This window comes from Camelus ferus, chromosome 21, assembly GCF_009834535.1.
Source record: "Camelus ferus isolate YT-003-E chromosome 21, BCGSAC_Cfer_1.0, whole genome shotgun sequence".
NCBI classification, from domain to species: Eukaryota; Metazoa; Chordata; class Mammalia; order Artiodactyla; family Camelidae; genus Camelus; species Camelus ferus.
The window spans coordinates 20259524-20274269 of NC_045716.1; the positions used below are offsets into that span (position 1 = coordinate 20259524).

Genomic DNA, 14746 nt, shown 5'->3' on the forward strand with positions numbered 1-14746 from the left:
ATGATATTTGAATTTCAGCAGGACCCCTGCCTGAGGAGACTCTCATCAAAGTCAGAAATGGCCTCCGGGAAACCTCCTCTGAGATACATGAGTCCTTGAAGAAGGCGCTGATGTATTATTATGCATTATCTTCAAAATTTGGAAATAGAACCAAATTATAAAAAAGGTGTATATTTAATTTTCTTGGCATCCAGAGCAGAGGAAATAGAGATTGGCCACCAGAGGGTTCTTGTTCCTTCTTCTATTTCCGTAAACTTGTGCTTTCAATCGTGTGACTTCTGAGCCTGAGTTCCTCTGACAAGCCACTGCCTCTTACCTTTGAGGTGAATTCTATTTTCAGTGAGAGAGCATCTTCAGTTACAGTCAACCTCGACCTGGTCCTCATGCTGCTGAGGCTCTTGCTGTTGATCTGTGGTGAGTAGGGCAACTCAGAGAAGGGTGTGGGATTCCAACCACTAGCACCCTGCCTCCTGATGAGCTTTGGGACTTCTCAGGACTAAGTTTCTACCTGGCCATGGTCAGGTGAACTCAGATCTCTATTTCCTACTGAGGGGTCAGTGTTGGGCAGAAAGAAGAAAATTATCATTTTAGCTTTTATCTCATAGGAAGTGTTCACTGTATGTCTTTCTTTTCACTATTAATTCTGACTTTGTTCTTGGCGGTTTTGATAGCCACAAAGATAATTCATATAACAAATTGGCCTCTCAGTTCCCTGCCCTCTTACCATCAACACTATTTTCATTTATCCTTCCTTGACTTCCCCATTTCTACCATCAAATCCTAGAACTTATCATCACCAAAAACTGTCCCATTTCCAACATCTTTGTTTTCAGTATCTACCCTCTACCCAGCTATACTGTATTTCCAGCTCTTTCTCTGAATCTTCAACATGTCTTCAGCTTCCCAAGATTACTTTTCCATTGTCATGTCCTCACTCTTTATAATACTTAGCTTAAATTCTGCAGTCCCTCACCTTGGATACACCTTCGTCCCTCTGCCCCCATAGCACTCTCCTGATTAACACACTTTTCTGCATGCTTTACACCTCTGCCTAAGCAGCTGACTGTGACTTTAAACCAAAGGCACAATCCTGCTGGCTTCGCTTCCTTCAAATGTAGCACCACCAATCTCAGGTGGCCGTCAGCAGTGCCACACAATCCTCCAATGCTTTCATAGTCAATGGTCTTCCATTCTTGACCATTTCTTCACACCTACTTCTCTCTACTCAAACTTCTTTCTTCTTACTCTCAATTTATAATATGAAGAAAATAGAAGCAGTCAGAAGAAAATTTTCCTCATCTTTCTACTGCTGTATCTATCAGCCTGTCCATCTTTGCCTTTACATACTCTGCCTTTTCTCCTGCCGTCATGGATATATTTTCCCTCCTCCTATTGAAGACAGGACTCTCCTAGAACGTGTGCATTGGCTTCCAGACCCCCCTGATCCGTCATCAAAGTATATCTCCATCCTGGATTATTCCTATAAATATACAAAGAGGCTATAATATCTTCTATCTTAAAAAAATAAAAATGTGGGCTCCCTTTGTTTCACCATTCTGTGTATCCTTTACCGTTTTCAGTGCATTGCTATCTTTACCTGATGTTCTCTTATCCTTTCCTTTAAAAATCATTTTTAATTTACATTATAAGATTCTCTTTTTGGATGCACTGTCTATGATTTTTGACAAAGATTTAGAGTCATACGACTACTACCGTGGTAAGAACACAGAAAATTTCTATCACTTTGAAAATTCCTTCACACCCTGAATCCCTTTATGGTCAACTCCTCCCTCATCCTTAACCCCCGGAATCTGCTAAACTGTTCTAGGTCTTTCTAGTTCTACCTCATCCTTTCTTGAACCCACTTCAATCAGCCTTTGTCCCCACCAGTCCATTGAAACTGTTCTTGTTAATATCATCACTCATCTCTATGATCCCCGACCCAGGATTTAATTTTTATTTCTCATTTTATTCAACATCTCAGGAGTGTTTGACGTAGTTGTTCACTCCCTTCTTGGGAACTACTTTTCCATGTGGCTTCTAGAATACTGTATTCTGCTGGTTTTCTTTCTGACTTAATGCCTGCTGCTTTACTGACCTCAAAATATTTGACTTTCCCAAGGTTGGTACCTAGACTTCTCCATCCATACTCATTTCCCCAAGTTATACAGTTTAGACACTTAATGGGCCATGTTAAGCCTAAATAGCTTAAAATAAAGCTTATTTATCCAAATTTGATCTCAGTTTGAAAACCTTTCATGTGTTCATCTGCCATTCAGCTGTCTAATATGTATTTTAAACTCAACATGTCCAGACAGGGCCTTTGATCTTCCCCATGAACTACTGCCACCACAGAACTTAAATCTGTTTCTCCCTACAACATCTCCATTTCTCTAAATGTCACCATTCTTCCAGCCGTTGTGGCCAAAAATCTAAGAGTCATGCTTAATTCTTCTTTTTCTTTTGCCCTTTACATCCACTCTGTAAGTAATGCCTGTTGATTCTACTTCCAGATTTGTACTGAAATGTGTCCACTTCACAGCACCAGCGCTGCCTGGCCTGCGCCATCACCCTCACTCTTCCCGACTAAACTCCCACTAATATTCTCCCTGCTTCTTTTGCATGTCTGCCTGTTCTTTTCACGGTGAAAGAGTGATTTTACAATGTAAATTAAGTCAGAACTGTCCATAGCTCCCATTACAGCATTAATAGAACCCTAAACTATTACCAAGTCCACAAAGCCGTCCATGAATGGCTTCTGCTTAACTTTTCACACACCAGTTTCAACCAGTGCCCACCTACCTAGGCAGTTTCAGATGCATCTTCCCTCTCACTCTTCCTTGGACAACCGCATTCCTTCTCAAGTTCTTTGCATTTACCGTTTCTCTGCCAGGAATGCTCTTTTCCCAATATTCGGAAGGCTTGCTCTCTCATTTCATTCATATTTCTATTCAATTGACATCTATCTAAATAGTCAGGCCCATCCCAAGATACTCTCTAACTTATTTTTCTGCTTTATTTTTCTTACAGCACTGATCAGTCTCTGAAATCATGTTACACGTTTCTTTTTAAACTGGCTCTCTCTCACTATAATTTAACTTTCTTGACAGGAAAGATTGTCATTCTTGTCCATTCCTCCTGTAACCCCAGGGCCATGTACAAAGCCTGGCATGTAGTAGGCACTCAAAATTATTTGTTGTGTGTGTGAATTAATAAAATATGATTTTCATGCTAGCCTCCACTGATTCCCTTCTCCTACCCAAGGAGATAATTATTCAAATGAACATTTAACCTAAAACAGTAGACATTTCAGACTAAACTGGACTAAAATAGGAAATAATAATGAGATATTATTTATTGAGTGCTAGGTAATGAATACTAGATAAATATTGAATGCAGGCATTCTTCAAAGCATTTTGTGGATATCACCTTTTTAATCTTCATAAAACTCTGTGAAATAGGTCTATTATTATCTGCATTTCACAGAAAAGAAAACTAAAGCACAGAGAGTTAAAGCATTTTTCCCAGAGTCACATAGTTTATAAGAGGAAGAGCCAGGATTCAAATCTACATCATCTGGCTACAAAGCCTGCATTTTCCCCAGAATTTTCCATTCTTGACCATTGTGCCATAGTATTAGGGTCAAATCCCTGGGAGATGAGAGAATCTTTAGAGAAACCTAAATTCTTTCTCTGGACATTAGCCTCTTCTGCTTTGAAATTGTTAAATAAAGGGGCATCATGTCTTAAGAATGAACCTGTCCACTCTCCTTGTCTGACTGTTACTACTCTGAGTCAGCAAGTCCAGAGCTGGGCCACCAAGACTTTTGAGAGAAGGGATGAGGATGATGGCCTTGAGGAAGGGAGCTGCTAAGTAGTTACAGAAGAAAGACCCCCATGTCATAAATCATAGATGAGAGAAATCGTTGGAAACCACTCTATGATCATAAAACTGGACTATGTGTTGTTTTGTAGGCAAGTGGTTGATGTGGAATGTGGGAAAAGGAACAGAGAGAAAGAAGGAAGGAAGCAGGGCAGGAAAGAGGTGGAAAATAAGGAGACAGAGAGGGAAGAAGAGAAAAAGGAGAGAGGAAGGCAGAGGTGGGCAGGGCGCGAGGGGAGGAGAGCACGTCGTTGGGCGAGCTCTTGGGGGGGCTAAGCTTCGGGCATGTTTGGGACTTGCTGCTTTGTACTGATCTCTGCTGATTTCTCTCCCAGCTCCACTCTGCGAACCAACTGGTGAGTCACACTTCCTTTTCTTCTTCACGGTCTGTGGGTATCTTGTCACTTGAGCCAGTGCAGGAGGCCTGTGGATGACTGTTTGACCCCCGGTGACAGCTACTGAGGTATACAGATGACAGTGGCTCCCTTGGGCCCAGGTTGCATATGGTCATGCCAGTCTCTGCACATGACATGTGCCTGCTCAGCTGGTGTAGCAGTCTTGCTCTGACCTTCTCAAGACCACAGCCTTTTTTTTTTTTTTTTTTAATGGGAAGTCCCATCTCAGAGAGAGTGATGCTCTCTGCTCAAGGAAGTCAGGGGGTACCAAAAATTGATGTTAGAAGAACTTCTTCCCTCTGCCTGAAAGCTCCAAAGCTCCCGTCTACTTCCCAGCTGGGTTCTTCACCAGGAGGGATGAAGCAACTGCGGAAGCCACACCTCCGTGGAGAACAACATCACAGTCAGTGCTCAACCCAGGTGCAGCCTGAAGCAGTAGGGCCGCCTCCTTCCCTATTTTCAGCCCTGCTCTGCAGCCATGACTGCTACCCCAGGGCGATTCCTCTCTCCGACTCTGTTTATGCAGACTTACTTCATCACTCTGATCCTGATTCAGTCTTACCAGATGAAGAAACGAGGAGATTTCCCCCTAGAAGAAGTCTTTCACTAAAGTATGTTTAAATCCAATATATGTGAGGACTGTTTTCTTGTGCATAAAATAATAACCACAGGGTTAAAGGAGGTTATCCTGCTCCTTGAAGAACACAGGCTACATGTACAACTAGGGAACACAGGGTTAGGAACTCCTATGACCAGAGACACTCAGAACCAGCTCAGCCTTCTGGGTTCGTCACTTGATGCTTGTCCAAGTCTAACTCATGACTTGTGTTAATGTCATGACACTTTGTGCCTGGCTCCACTTTTACCCCATAAGCGCACGTGACCAGTCAGCCTAAGCAGAAATCCAAAGCCACATCGAGGATGAAGAAGCAAAGCTTCTGTCATCAGGAATTTGCCAGGTGGCCTGTGTGCCTGAGAACTATCTGAAACAAACTCTGAGCTACAAGACTGAGCTCCAGACCCGTGCACACTGCCCTGTCTGGTGTCCTACTCCTCCCTCACCTCAGACTCATACCTAAGGGTGGGTTTTAGGTGCCAAGATGCCTTTTTTATTCCTTTCTCTGCTCAGCCTCCAAAGCTGTGTGTCTCCTCAGTCCTCTGGGGACTACAGTTTTCCAAGGAGAGAAAGCGGCGAATGCACAGGATATTCCATGCCTGTACACAGAACAAACATTCTGTTCTGATGGTTGAATTGATTTTTTAAAAGTCCTAGGGTAAAGTATTCCAATAGAAATTCTTGGGGATTATAGATACTGGACCCAGGAATCACCCCCCAGTGATCTAGAACACTTAGCATGTTCATCTGTTAAGGCGAGAATGAGGCTTTTCTTAGGAATATTCTTAAAGATTCCCAAAGAGCAAAGGTTCTGAGGGTTGGATAAACAAATGCCCAGAGAGCGAATGCTATGAGGGCTCTTGATATTTTATGGGCTGCTGCAACGGGGATGGGTAAGGAGAGGAGATGAAAGCAGAACACAACTTGACCCACCTTCAATTCATCCAGAAAAGAGCCCCCACAGCCAAAGAGGGATACATGGCTTCTACAGAGGTTTGTACAGAAGCCCCAGAGCAAGCACAGGTGGATGTGCGGATGCAGGGTATTTCTAGGCAAGTGCACCCCTGTTCCTTCCATCTGGAATAGCAAATAAAAGGAGCAGAAGAGAAACAGTAAAGAAGAAATTGATTTCCTCTAAGTATTTCCCAGACTGACAGATCCTCCCCTGTCTCATACTCTTTGAAAGAGGTAGTGTGGGTCTGGGACATCCAGGAAAAGGGAACAGGAGAAAATAATTAATATGGTTGATTACAAAGATTACAAGTTTCTAAACTTCAAACTTCACCATCTCCGATGCCCACTCCGCAACGGTTGTCAATATCCCTGCACTCTCTCTGGAGTTTTTAGTTTACGGACAGAAACTTCAAAGAGTTAAGAACCAAGTCAAAGGTAAGGGTTGCCTTGTGCGAGGAGGTGATGCTGTACAAGGGCAGGATGTGCAGGGGGTGAGCAGCTGGAAGCCCATGAGCCATGTCAGGGTGGGGTGATAATGTGGGAGGTGGTCGGCGTGTGCAACTAGCTGGTTCTTTGAGTCTTGTTGAGAAAAAATGCTGAGAACACAAAGTGCCTCCCATCGGGAACTCTGAACCCCATTGCCCTAGAATATATGTTTAATTCTTCTCTCTAGGGCTATTCCTGACAGCCAGCCCCTCTCGGCCCACAGAGGGTAAGTCAATGACCCTGGCCTGTAAGACCTTTCCACAGAAGTTAGATGGCCAGCACCAGTTCCGCTTCTACAAAGATAACCTGGCTCTAGGACTGGACTGGAACAGCTTCCCAGAACTCCAGATTCCTGCCGCGTGGAAGGAGGACTCAGGATCCTACTGGTGTGAAGCAAAGAGCATGCAACAAAAAGTCACACGGAGCCCAAGAGTCCTGATAGAAGTGCACAGTGAGTGCTGGCGGGGCCCTCTGCTGGGGTGGGCTGAGAAGGGCGAGGCAGAGGCTGGTCTGCCCTGGTTCTGCTCCTGCGTGAAGGGGTGCTTTCTGAGACAGTACCTGAGCTCCTCTTCATCAGAGTTCCTAAGGGGTCTTCCCTTACCCTTGCTATTCCCATTCAAGCAAATCAAAGAATATTTAGGAAGCCCTTACTGTGCGTCTTCACTGTGCTGGAGGGTGTAGGAGGAATTAGCTGCATAATAGATGGTCCAGGACTGTGAGAAGCTGATGTTTCACTGGCGTCCTTAACAATTAGGGTGAAATATGTGGTGAGGCTGTACTGGTTGACTATTAATAGAAACTACAGAGAGGGGAGAAATCAGAATGAGGTGGTATGAGGAGGCTTTGAGGAAAAGGCGATTGGGGAAAAGCTTATGGAAGAGAAGTTAAAGCATGATTTTGAAAGATAAAGAGGAAAAGGAGGTAATTTTGTAACTCTGAAACGTGTTATTGCATGTCAGGGTTGACATTTCTGGCATCCTCTCCCACGCTCAGACAAAGAGGTATCTATGATACCATAAAGCACATGCTAATTCCTCCAGAAAGCTGGGCTTTCCCAGACCTGCTCAAAACGTGATACGGTGAACCTGGACCACTGCCAAAAAACAAAACAAAACAGAACAAAACCAAAAAAAACCACTGGACAGTTCATATGCCGCAGGCCCTGTTGTGGTGCTTCGCACATACTGTTTTACTGAACCCTCACAACTATAGGAGGTAACTGTCACTGTCATCTCCACTCATCAGATGGGAAATTGAAGCTCAGAGAAGTTAAGTAATTTGATCAAGTGCAACACTAGAAGAGTTGGGACCCACATTCAAACCCAGGCAGTTTGATTTGCAACCTAGACTTGTAAGCACTGCACTATTGTACCTTGAAATGGGAGTTTGAGAGACCCAGGTTCTAGGAATCATACTTTTCCAGGCAGGGAAATAACATTGCAACCGAGCCTCATGGGAATATTGTGGTACCTTTCTTACCTTACCATCATCAAACCAAGCAGTGTCAATTCCAAATCAGCAGACTCCCACACCCCCTGCCCTGTCCCCTGCCTCACCATTAAACTATATAAACTATTGACTTTACCCAAGGACTTTGCTTTCAATGCTGTCACACATACTCTGTCCCTGAAACAGTCTCTGCTCAGGGCCCTCCTGTATCATCTTCTGTTCATGTAGGAGTCCCCATCAGTAACGTAAGCTTGAAGATACAACCTCCAGATGGACACCTGGTGGAGGGAGAGAAGCTTGTTCTTGTCTGCTTGGTTGCTGAAGGCACAGGAGATATCACCTTCTTCTGGTACAAAGGGGCCTTGGGTTTAAACCTGGAAGTGAAGACCCAGCGTTCACTGACGGCACAGTTTGAGATTCCTGCAGTGACAGGAAAGTGATGCTGAGCAATATTACTGTGCAGCTGACAATAGCTTTGGCCCTAGGCTCAGCGAGCTGGTGAGCATCACTGTCAAAAGTAAGTTCCACTGCCCTTCAGCTCAGGCCAGCGTGTCACAACCTGGGGTCCATATTCCCCTGGGGCACCTTGAGGAAGTTCAGTAGAGCTGAGCCTTTCTAGGCAGGGATTATGAGTCTGTCACATCATCAGAGACCCTCTCTGAAAGTCTACTATCTCCATCAGTTCCAGTGTCTCGCCCTGTCCTCACCCTCACGGCCCTCAGGGCCCAGGTTGTGGTGGGGGACGTGGTCCAACTTCACTGCGAGGCCCGGAGAGGCTCTCCCCCGATCCAATACTGGTTTTATCATGAGGATGTCACCTTGAAGAACAGCTCAGCCCCCTCTGGAGGAGGAGTGTCCTTCAACCTCTCTCTGACAGCAGAACATTCTGGAAACTATTTCTGTGAGGCCAAAAATGGCCGGAGGGTCCAGCGCAGCGAGGTGGTGCCACTCAACATCACAGGTACAGCTCACAGCGTGGAGCTACCTTGGTCAGTGCCTCTTTCCCAGGATCCTGGGAGAGTTTTGCTGCCCCCACGATGTTTCCAGTGGTGTGCTACCAAAGATGGGGCTTCTGCGGGTAGTGTAGTCCTGGAGATTTATCCAGGGGAGTGTGGAGGACTGTGGAGGCTGGTGCCTCTCTTCTTTCATCCATATGATAAGCTGCAAGTCCCTAGGTACCTAAATAAGTCCCACCTCTCTACCTTCCCCAGGAAGAGCAGACCTTGGCCTCAACCCACACCCAAGATGTCTGCTCTCCAAACCCAAGCCCTTCTCCTTGGCAGCTCATGCACAGGTCTCTCCCTTCAGGGCCTGCAGAAGACAGAAAAGAACTTCTTACTTCAGGAGCCATTGGCATCGTTGGTTTCATCACTATGGCCATATTATTTTGCTGTTGGCTCAAAAGAAGAATAGGTTAGTATATACAGAGATTAGTACTGTGTTACTGTGACCTTTGTTTTCACTGAAATAAGGCTATTTGTGACATGTGCACTATAAAGGATGAATTTGTCCCGTTATCCACCTTGCCTGCAGATCTGCTCACAGCCCCCAAGCTCATGGGATGGTGCCTATTAAACTAGTGCAAGTTTTTAGTTAAGCCCTTTATCCCCATGTGTTATCAGTCGTGCTTCTGTGATTTAATTTTTATTTAAAAATTTTAATTTATTTAAAGTAACTGATCAGCCGCCAGAAGAGAAATACAATGAGCAGTTCCAGCCGTACTGACCATCTCCCAGTTAAAGTCAATGCATTAATTCTTACTCATCTTGGAGTATCATCACATGGTTTTTCTTCTCCCTGAAATGCTCATCCACACATCCACACAGTCTACTCGTTGCTGGATCTTTCTCACCTTTCAGCTTAAATGTTATTTTCCCCAAGAGGCTTCACCTGGCCACACAGCCTAAAACTCTCTTCTACTCTTCTTCATCAGAGGACCAAGGTTTTTAGCTTCACATTTTATTACAATTGGTAATTATGTATTTATTTGTATGTTTAATCTTGGTCTCCTGTTCTCCACTGAGCAAGTTGGAGATGGGGCAAGAGAGGACAATGTGAGATTCTCACTTAAATTCCAAGCTTTCTGGGCATCTTTGGACATTTTACCCTAACTATGGTGAGTCTGTGGCAGTGCCTAGTATGGTTGTAAAACCAAAACTAAAAAATATAGTAGGTGTGCTGGTACAGAAGCTTGGGCTCAAGTTTAGTCCTGGTGTTAACTGTCTTTGGGAAGCTTAGCTAAGCTGGACCGGAGTCTCTCCATCTGCAGTATAAAGCATCTGCCTAAATGTCAAGTATCCTCTGGACACACAGTGGCATCCTATGTTGGGCATCTTGAAACAAGGCACATTCCCTGAGCCAGGACTGTATGAAAGTACCCAGAAAGTTCCTTAATTGACATATATTTTCATTTGTTTGACTTGCAGGAAGACGTTCAGCCAGGGATCCACCCAGGTGAGGCCTCTGTTTCCTCCATGGGCCCTGATAATATAGAAAAATATGTTTCAAAAATGTGAATTGTTCTCTTTCATGAGCTTTTTTCATATTCTGTCATCTCCAAAAATGCCACTCCAAAGATCTTCCACTGAAAAGTTTGAACATCCTCTTGTGATTCTGCTCTTTTTACATATTAGCTAATTAATTTAGATCTTTTCATCATTCTTCCCAATTTAGCTCCTTCACTAAATCTGCAGAATAAGAACATTGTATTATTTTGACCAGTTTCATGCATTTACTCAATCAATTAAGTAACATCCGAGAGTCTGTGAGTCATTTTGTTGAGTGCTAGAAAGCATGGAAATATAGAAAGATCTTGACAGCCTTAAAGTATTTAGCTATATACAGATTTGTCTAATGCAGGCCAGAGAGTAATAAAAATGCTGAAAAATTGTTGATGAAGTTCCTTAGAAGATTAGTGGAGGAAAAGATTTTTAAAATACTTCCATCTGGGGATATCCATGTTTAGTTGATACCTTTTAATACTGTTATTATTTTTTACCATCAAAAACCAGATTTTCACCCCAAGACAGAACAGAATTTTTCAGTGGTATATGTACATGCAAGACCATTTACTGCTTTTCCTTCCTCAAGCTGCTCGTTCTGCCTAGCAACCTGTTTCCATCTGGGGTGAATCAATATTTACTGAGCCCTGTGATGTGAATGGCACTGTTCTGGGTGTGGGCAACAACACAGCGAGCCGTCAGATAAGGACTTACTCTCATGGGATATGTACTGTAGTGATGCTCTGCAATGCCCTGCTTAGTGTAGGTATGGGGCCGTGGCTTGCACCAGACAGCTGTGCTGATTGCTAATTTTCCCATAAATTAGTATCTGCTCAGGACATCTTCTAACAGGCTTTTCTCCTCCAGTATTTTACTCATAAACCCAGATAGTTATGCCTGGGACATCTGGGATGCGCCCCAAGATAGATAGCATGTGTTTCTGTGTTCGCAGGAATCCTCCCAGCTCTGCACCCCAAGAATCCAACTACCTCAACTCTCAAGCCCCAGGGCAACTACAGCCTGAATACGAAAATGGTAAAGCTTCCCAAATGACCTGGACCAAAGTAGATAGAGCGAGCCGGGGAAGAGGCAATGAGGTGACGCCTGTTATGCAGATCTGACCCTACTGTGTCCCAACCACCTCTAAAAATAAATGACTCGTCTGCTTTCATGGCTGTGATATGACAGGTGGCAGGTATGGAGTGAGTTACATGGCAGGAAGAAGGGACTGTATCCTGATGCCTCCCTTTTTCTCTTTCAGTGAACCTTGTAAGTGGAGACAAGATTTACTCTTTGGTGTACTGCGTGCAGCAGGAACAGCACTCAGCAGTAGGTGAGGCATGAGGGAGTGGATCTGTCTCTGATTTTTGTCTTTCCTGGAACCAGGAGGATAGTCAGTGACCATGTATGACAACATGGCAGTGCTCTTCGGTTCTGCTGCTTCTGCCCTTGAAACTGACTAAGAGCATTGTCTGAAGATTGGCGTTTGGTCTGGAAGCTGCCTTGAGTAGATCCCAGTGCTGTTGCTAACTTGGCCTCCTGTATATCTCACTCCCAATCAGATGGCAGCGCTGGAGATGGTACCCACTATGCACTCCCTGCAGACCCCAGTGCAGCTGCCTAGTTGCTGTTGTTGACCCATCCAGTACTCTGTGGGCACAGAAATGCTGAGAGGTACAAACGCCAGGAGGGACCTACTGACCCTTCCACACCCAGGCTGCCAATTTTCCTCTGTACAGCAAGGGAATCATATTTGTAATAGGCAGAAAAATCAAGACTGAAAATATTAATGGAAATAAATCCATGGGAAACAGATGGGAGAGAAAGAAGTCTATTAACACTGATTCAGTGAAGCATTTAAAATGGAATCTTACAGTACATACATTTGTCTTCACAGACAAACCCCCGGGGATCCATACTGAGGACAAGGTGAGTTGGAGTCCCTGTTCTTTCCTCCATGTTCTTTTTCTCCTTCTTCTGAGGACTGGTTCTCATACTTAAAAAATTATGACCACTTATGGAAAACAAAATTTCTCATGGTGTATCTCCTGCCTTATCTCCCCACACCATGGTGATAAAAACATTTGATTATGATAGTAAAGTGTCATCGTATAAAGCAATTTGGGGGGCTCACATACACATTTTTAAAGCAATGGACATATGGGTGGTTTGTGGCTAAACTGTAGTGCATGCCTGGTCTAAAAATTCTATTGACTTGAAAATCTTTATCCTGAAATACTGTTGAACCATACACTTTGTGCTGACATACAACATGTCAAAAACTATGTTAATATTGAATAAAGCAAAACTAGTAGTGATTATTGTCATTATAAACCAGTAATTTCTAAATCTTGATCAATTCATCACTGGTGATACAAAAATGCTTTCTGAAAATCGCAGAAATTCCAACTCTGTTTGTGTGCCAGGAGATAGGCGCTTTGTAATTTTGTCTAGCTGTAATTTTGCATCTGGTGTAGCAGCCAGATGTCTCAGGACAGAATTCAAGTCCTTGATAAACTCCAGTGACAGGGTAAATTTAGTTTATGAATACAAAATTCTGACATCCTTAAAAAGTTTAGCCCACGGAACTGCCTAACAATGGCCCATACGAATGAGAGAAGGCCTTGCATGTTTAGATCTGTCTGCTCCTCAGGAGCACCTGTGTAGCCCACCAGTGGGATGCAGCCCCTTTCAAAATGCTGGCCTCGGGCCACAGTCTTCCAAGAGGCTCCAAGTTATGTGCTGAGTGATGCCCCATGATAGGGGGCACCCAGACTGATCAGGGGAAAAGAACCTGTGGGAGACATGGCTACTTGTCTTCCCTGCTCAGGTCCTACCCATGTACCTTCGTTTCTAGGACTCCTTGGACATATATTCGAGGCTGAAGAAGGCAGATCTTACAGATGTGGACTATGAAGATGCTATGTAAAGAAGGTTCTGCTCTTTGGAAACCTCCATGACCCCACACCTCATAACTAAAATGCCCTTCGGAAATCCTGGGGGATTCCATTACACCTCATCCAGGTGTTTTCCTCCATAAGACGATTTCTGCATCTCCTGGGAAGTGATGTTAGCTCCAGCTTTGAAGGGATCACCCAGAAGAACCAACAAGAACTCAGGAATGGGAAGAACTTTATTGTCAGAACCCAATTCCCATTGGTCCTTTCAGGTACAGGTCAAACTGTGCTCTAACTTTTTACAGGAGAAAACAGGACGGGATAAAAGAACTTGAGATCTTGGGGTAGAGGGACAGTGAAGCTTAGAGTACACAAACCCAAGACTTGTGATTTTGTGGGACTGCTCCATACAGAGAGCTACGTCCACCTTCAAGTGCTTTCTCTGCTCAGACAGTACAGAGCTCTAACCCTACCACTTACATTAATCATCCTATTTCTGCATAAAATATGAGACTCAGTGCATTTGGGGTCACTGTTACCAAGTTAGAATTAAAGCAAAGTTACATAAAAAGTTATTGTGGCTACACTCAATTTTAACACCGTGTTTTGTATGCATGGGCCAGTCTCGGTGCTCCCCTATTTATAATGAGATGTAATCTTAGTAGGTTTCACTGCATCCAAAGTTCTGTATTTGTTGCAGCCTCTAGAAGCTTTATGAATATAATTCTTTTTTAATTTACAAACTTTTTGAAAATACGTGATAACATGATGTGAAGTCTGTATTTTAATTTTAAAACAATCATAAGCTAACAAATAAGTTAAAACATTTTAAAATTATGTAATATAAAAATCAAAGCCTTCCCTATAAACTGACACCATAAGTGGTACCCATTGTTAAATACTTAGTATTATTAAAAATCTTCATTCTGCCCACATTTTTAAATTTTTTTGTAGAAACCCATCTACATATGTGTGAATATAAATTTAGAAGTATACCTATGTAATAAAATATTACAAAATATTTTCAAGTCTGCATATAGATTATTGTACTATTGTAAAAGGTTGTGTAGTACCCTGTTATATGATAAATCATAATATGTATTTTTCTTTTTTATTTTGTGTTTCTTCTATTTTTTCTTTTTTATTGAGGTAACATTGATTTATAACATTATGTAAGTTTTATGTGTATATTCTATTTTTTAAACTGAAGTATAGTTGATTTGCAATGTTCTGTTAGTTTTAATTTGTCTTCCATTTACACTACAGTGTGCTTACCACCAGAAGTTTAGTTTCAATTTATTACCATATAATTGGCTCCTTTTATCTATTTTGCCCTCTTCCCACCCCCTTCTCCCCTGGTAACTGCTAATCTGTTCTTTGTATCTATGTGTTTGTTTCTGTCTTGTTTTTGTGAGTGTTGTAAGATATGGGTCAAGTTTCATTATTTTGAAAATGAATATCCAGTTTTCCTGACATCATTTATTGAAGAAACTGTCCCGTCTCTGTTGAGTATTTCTGGCTCTTTTATCAATTATTAGTTGACCAGATATGAATGGGTTTATTTAT

The 14746-nt window shown here is 43.0% G+C and overlaps 1 protein-coding gene across 1 annotated transcript; it reads left to right on the top strand.

Annotated features, from left to right (window-relative positions):
* The first annotated feature begins 284 nt into the window (after positions 1-284).
* Positions 285-14516, top strand: FCRL1 (Fc receptor like 1). The gene is given in 12 exon segments (XM_014568331.2): positions 285-414; positions 4218-4238; positions 6521-6784; positions 8011-8210; positions 8212-8299; positions 8465-8743; positions 9091-9195; positions 10209-10236; positions 11236-11318; positions 11545-11616; positions 12181-12212; positions 13141-14516. Coding segments are annotated over 12 exon segments (1275 nt in total). The 5' UTR covers positions 285-383; the 3' UTR covers positions 13213-14516.
* The last annotated feature ends 230 nt before the right edge of the window (positions 14517-14746 follow it).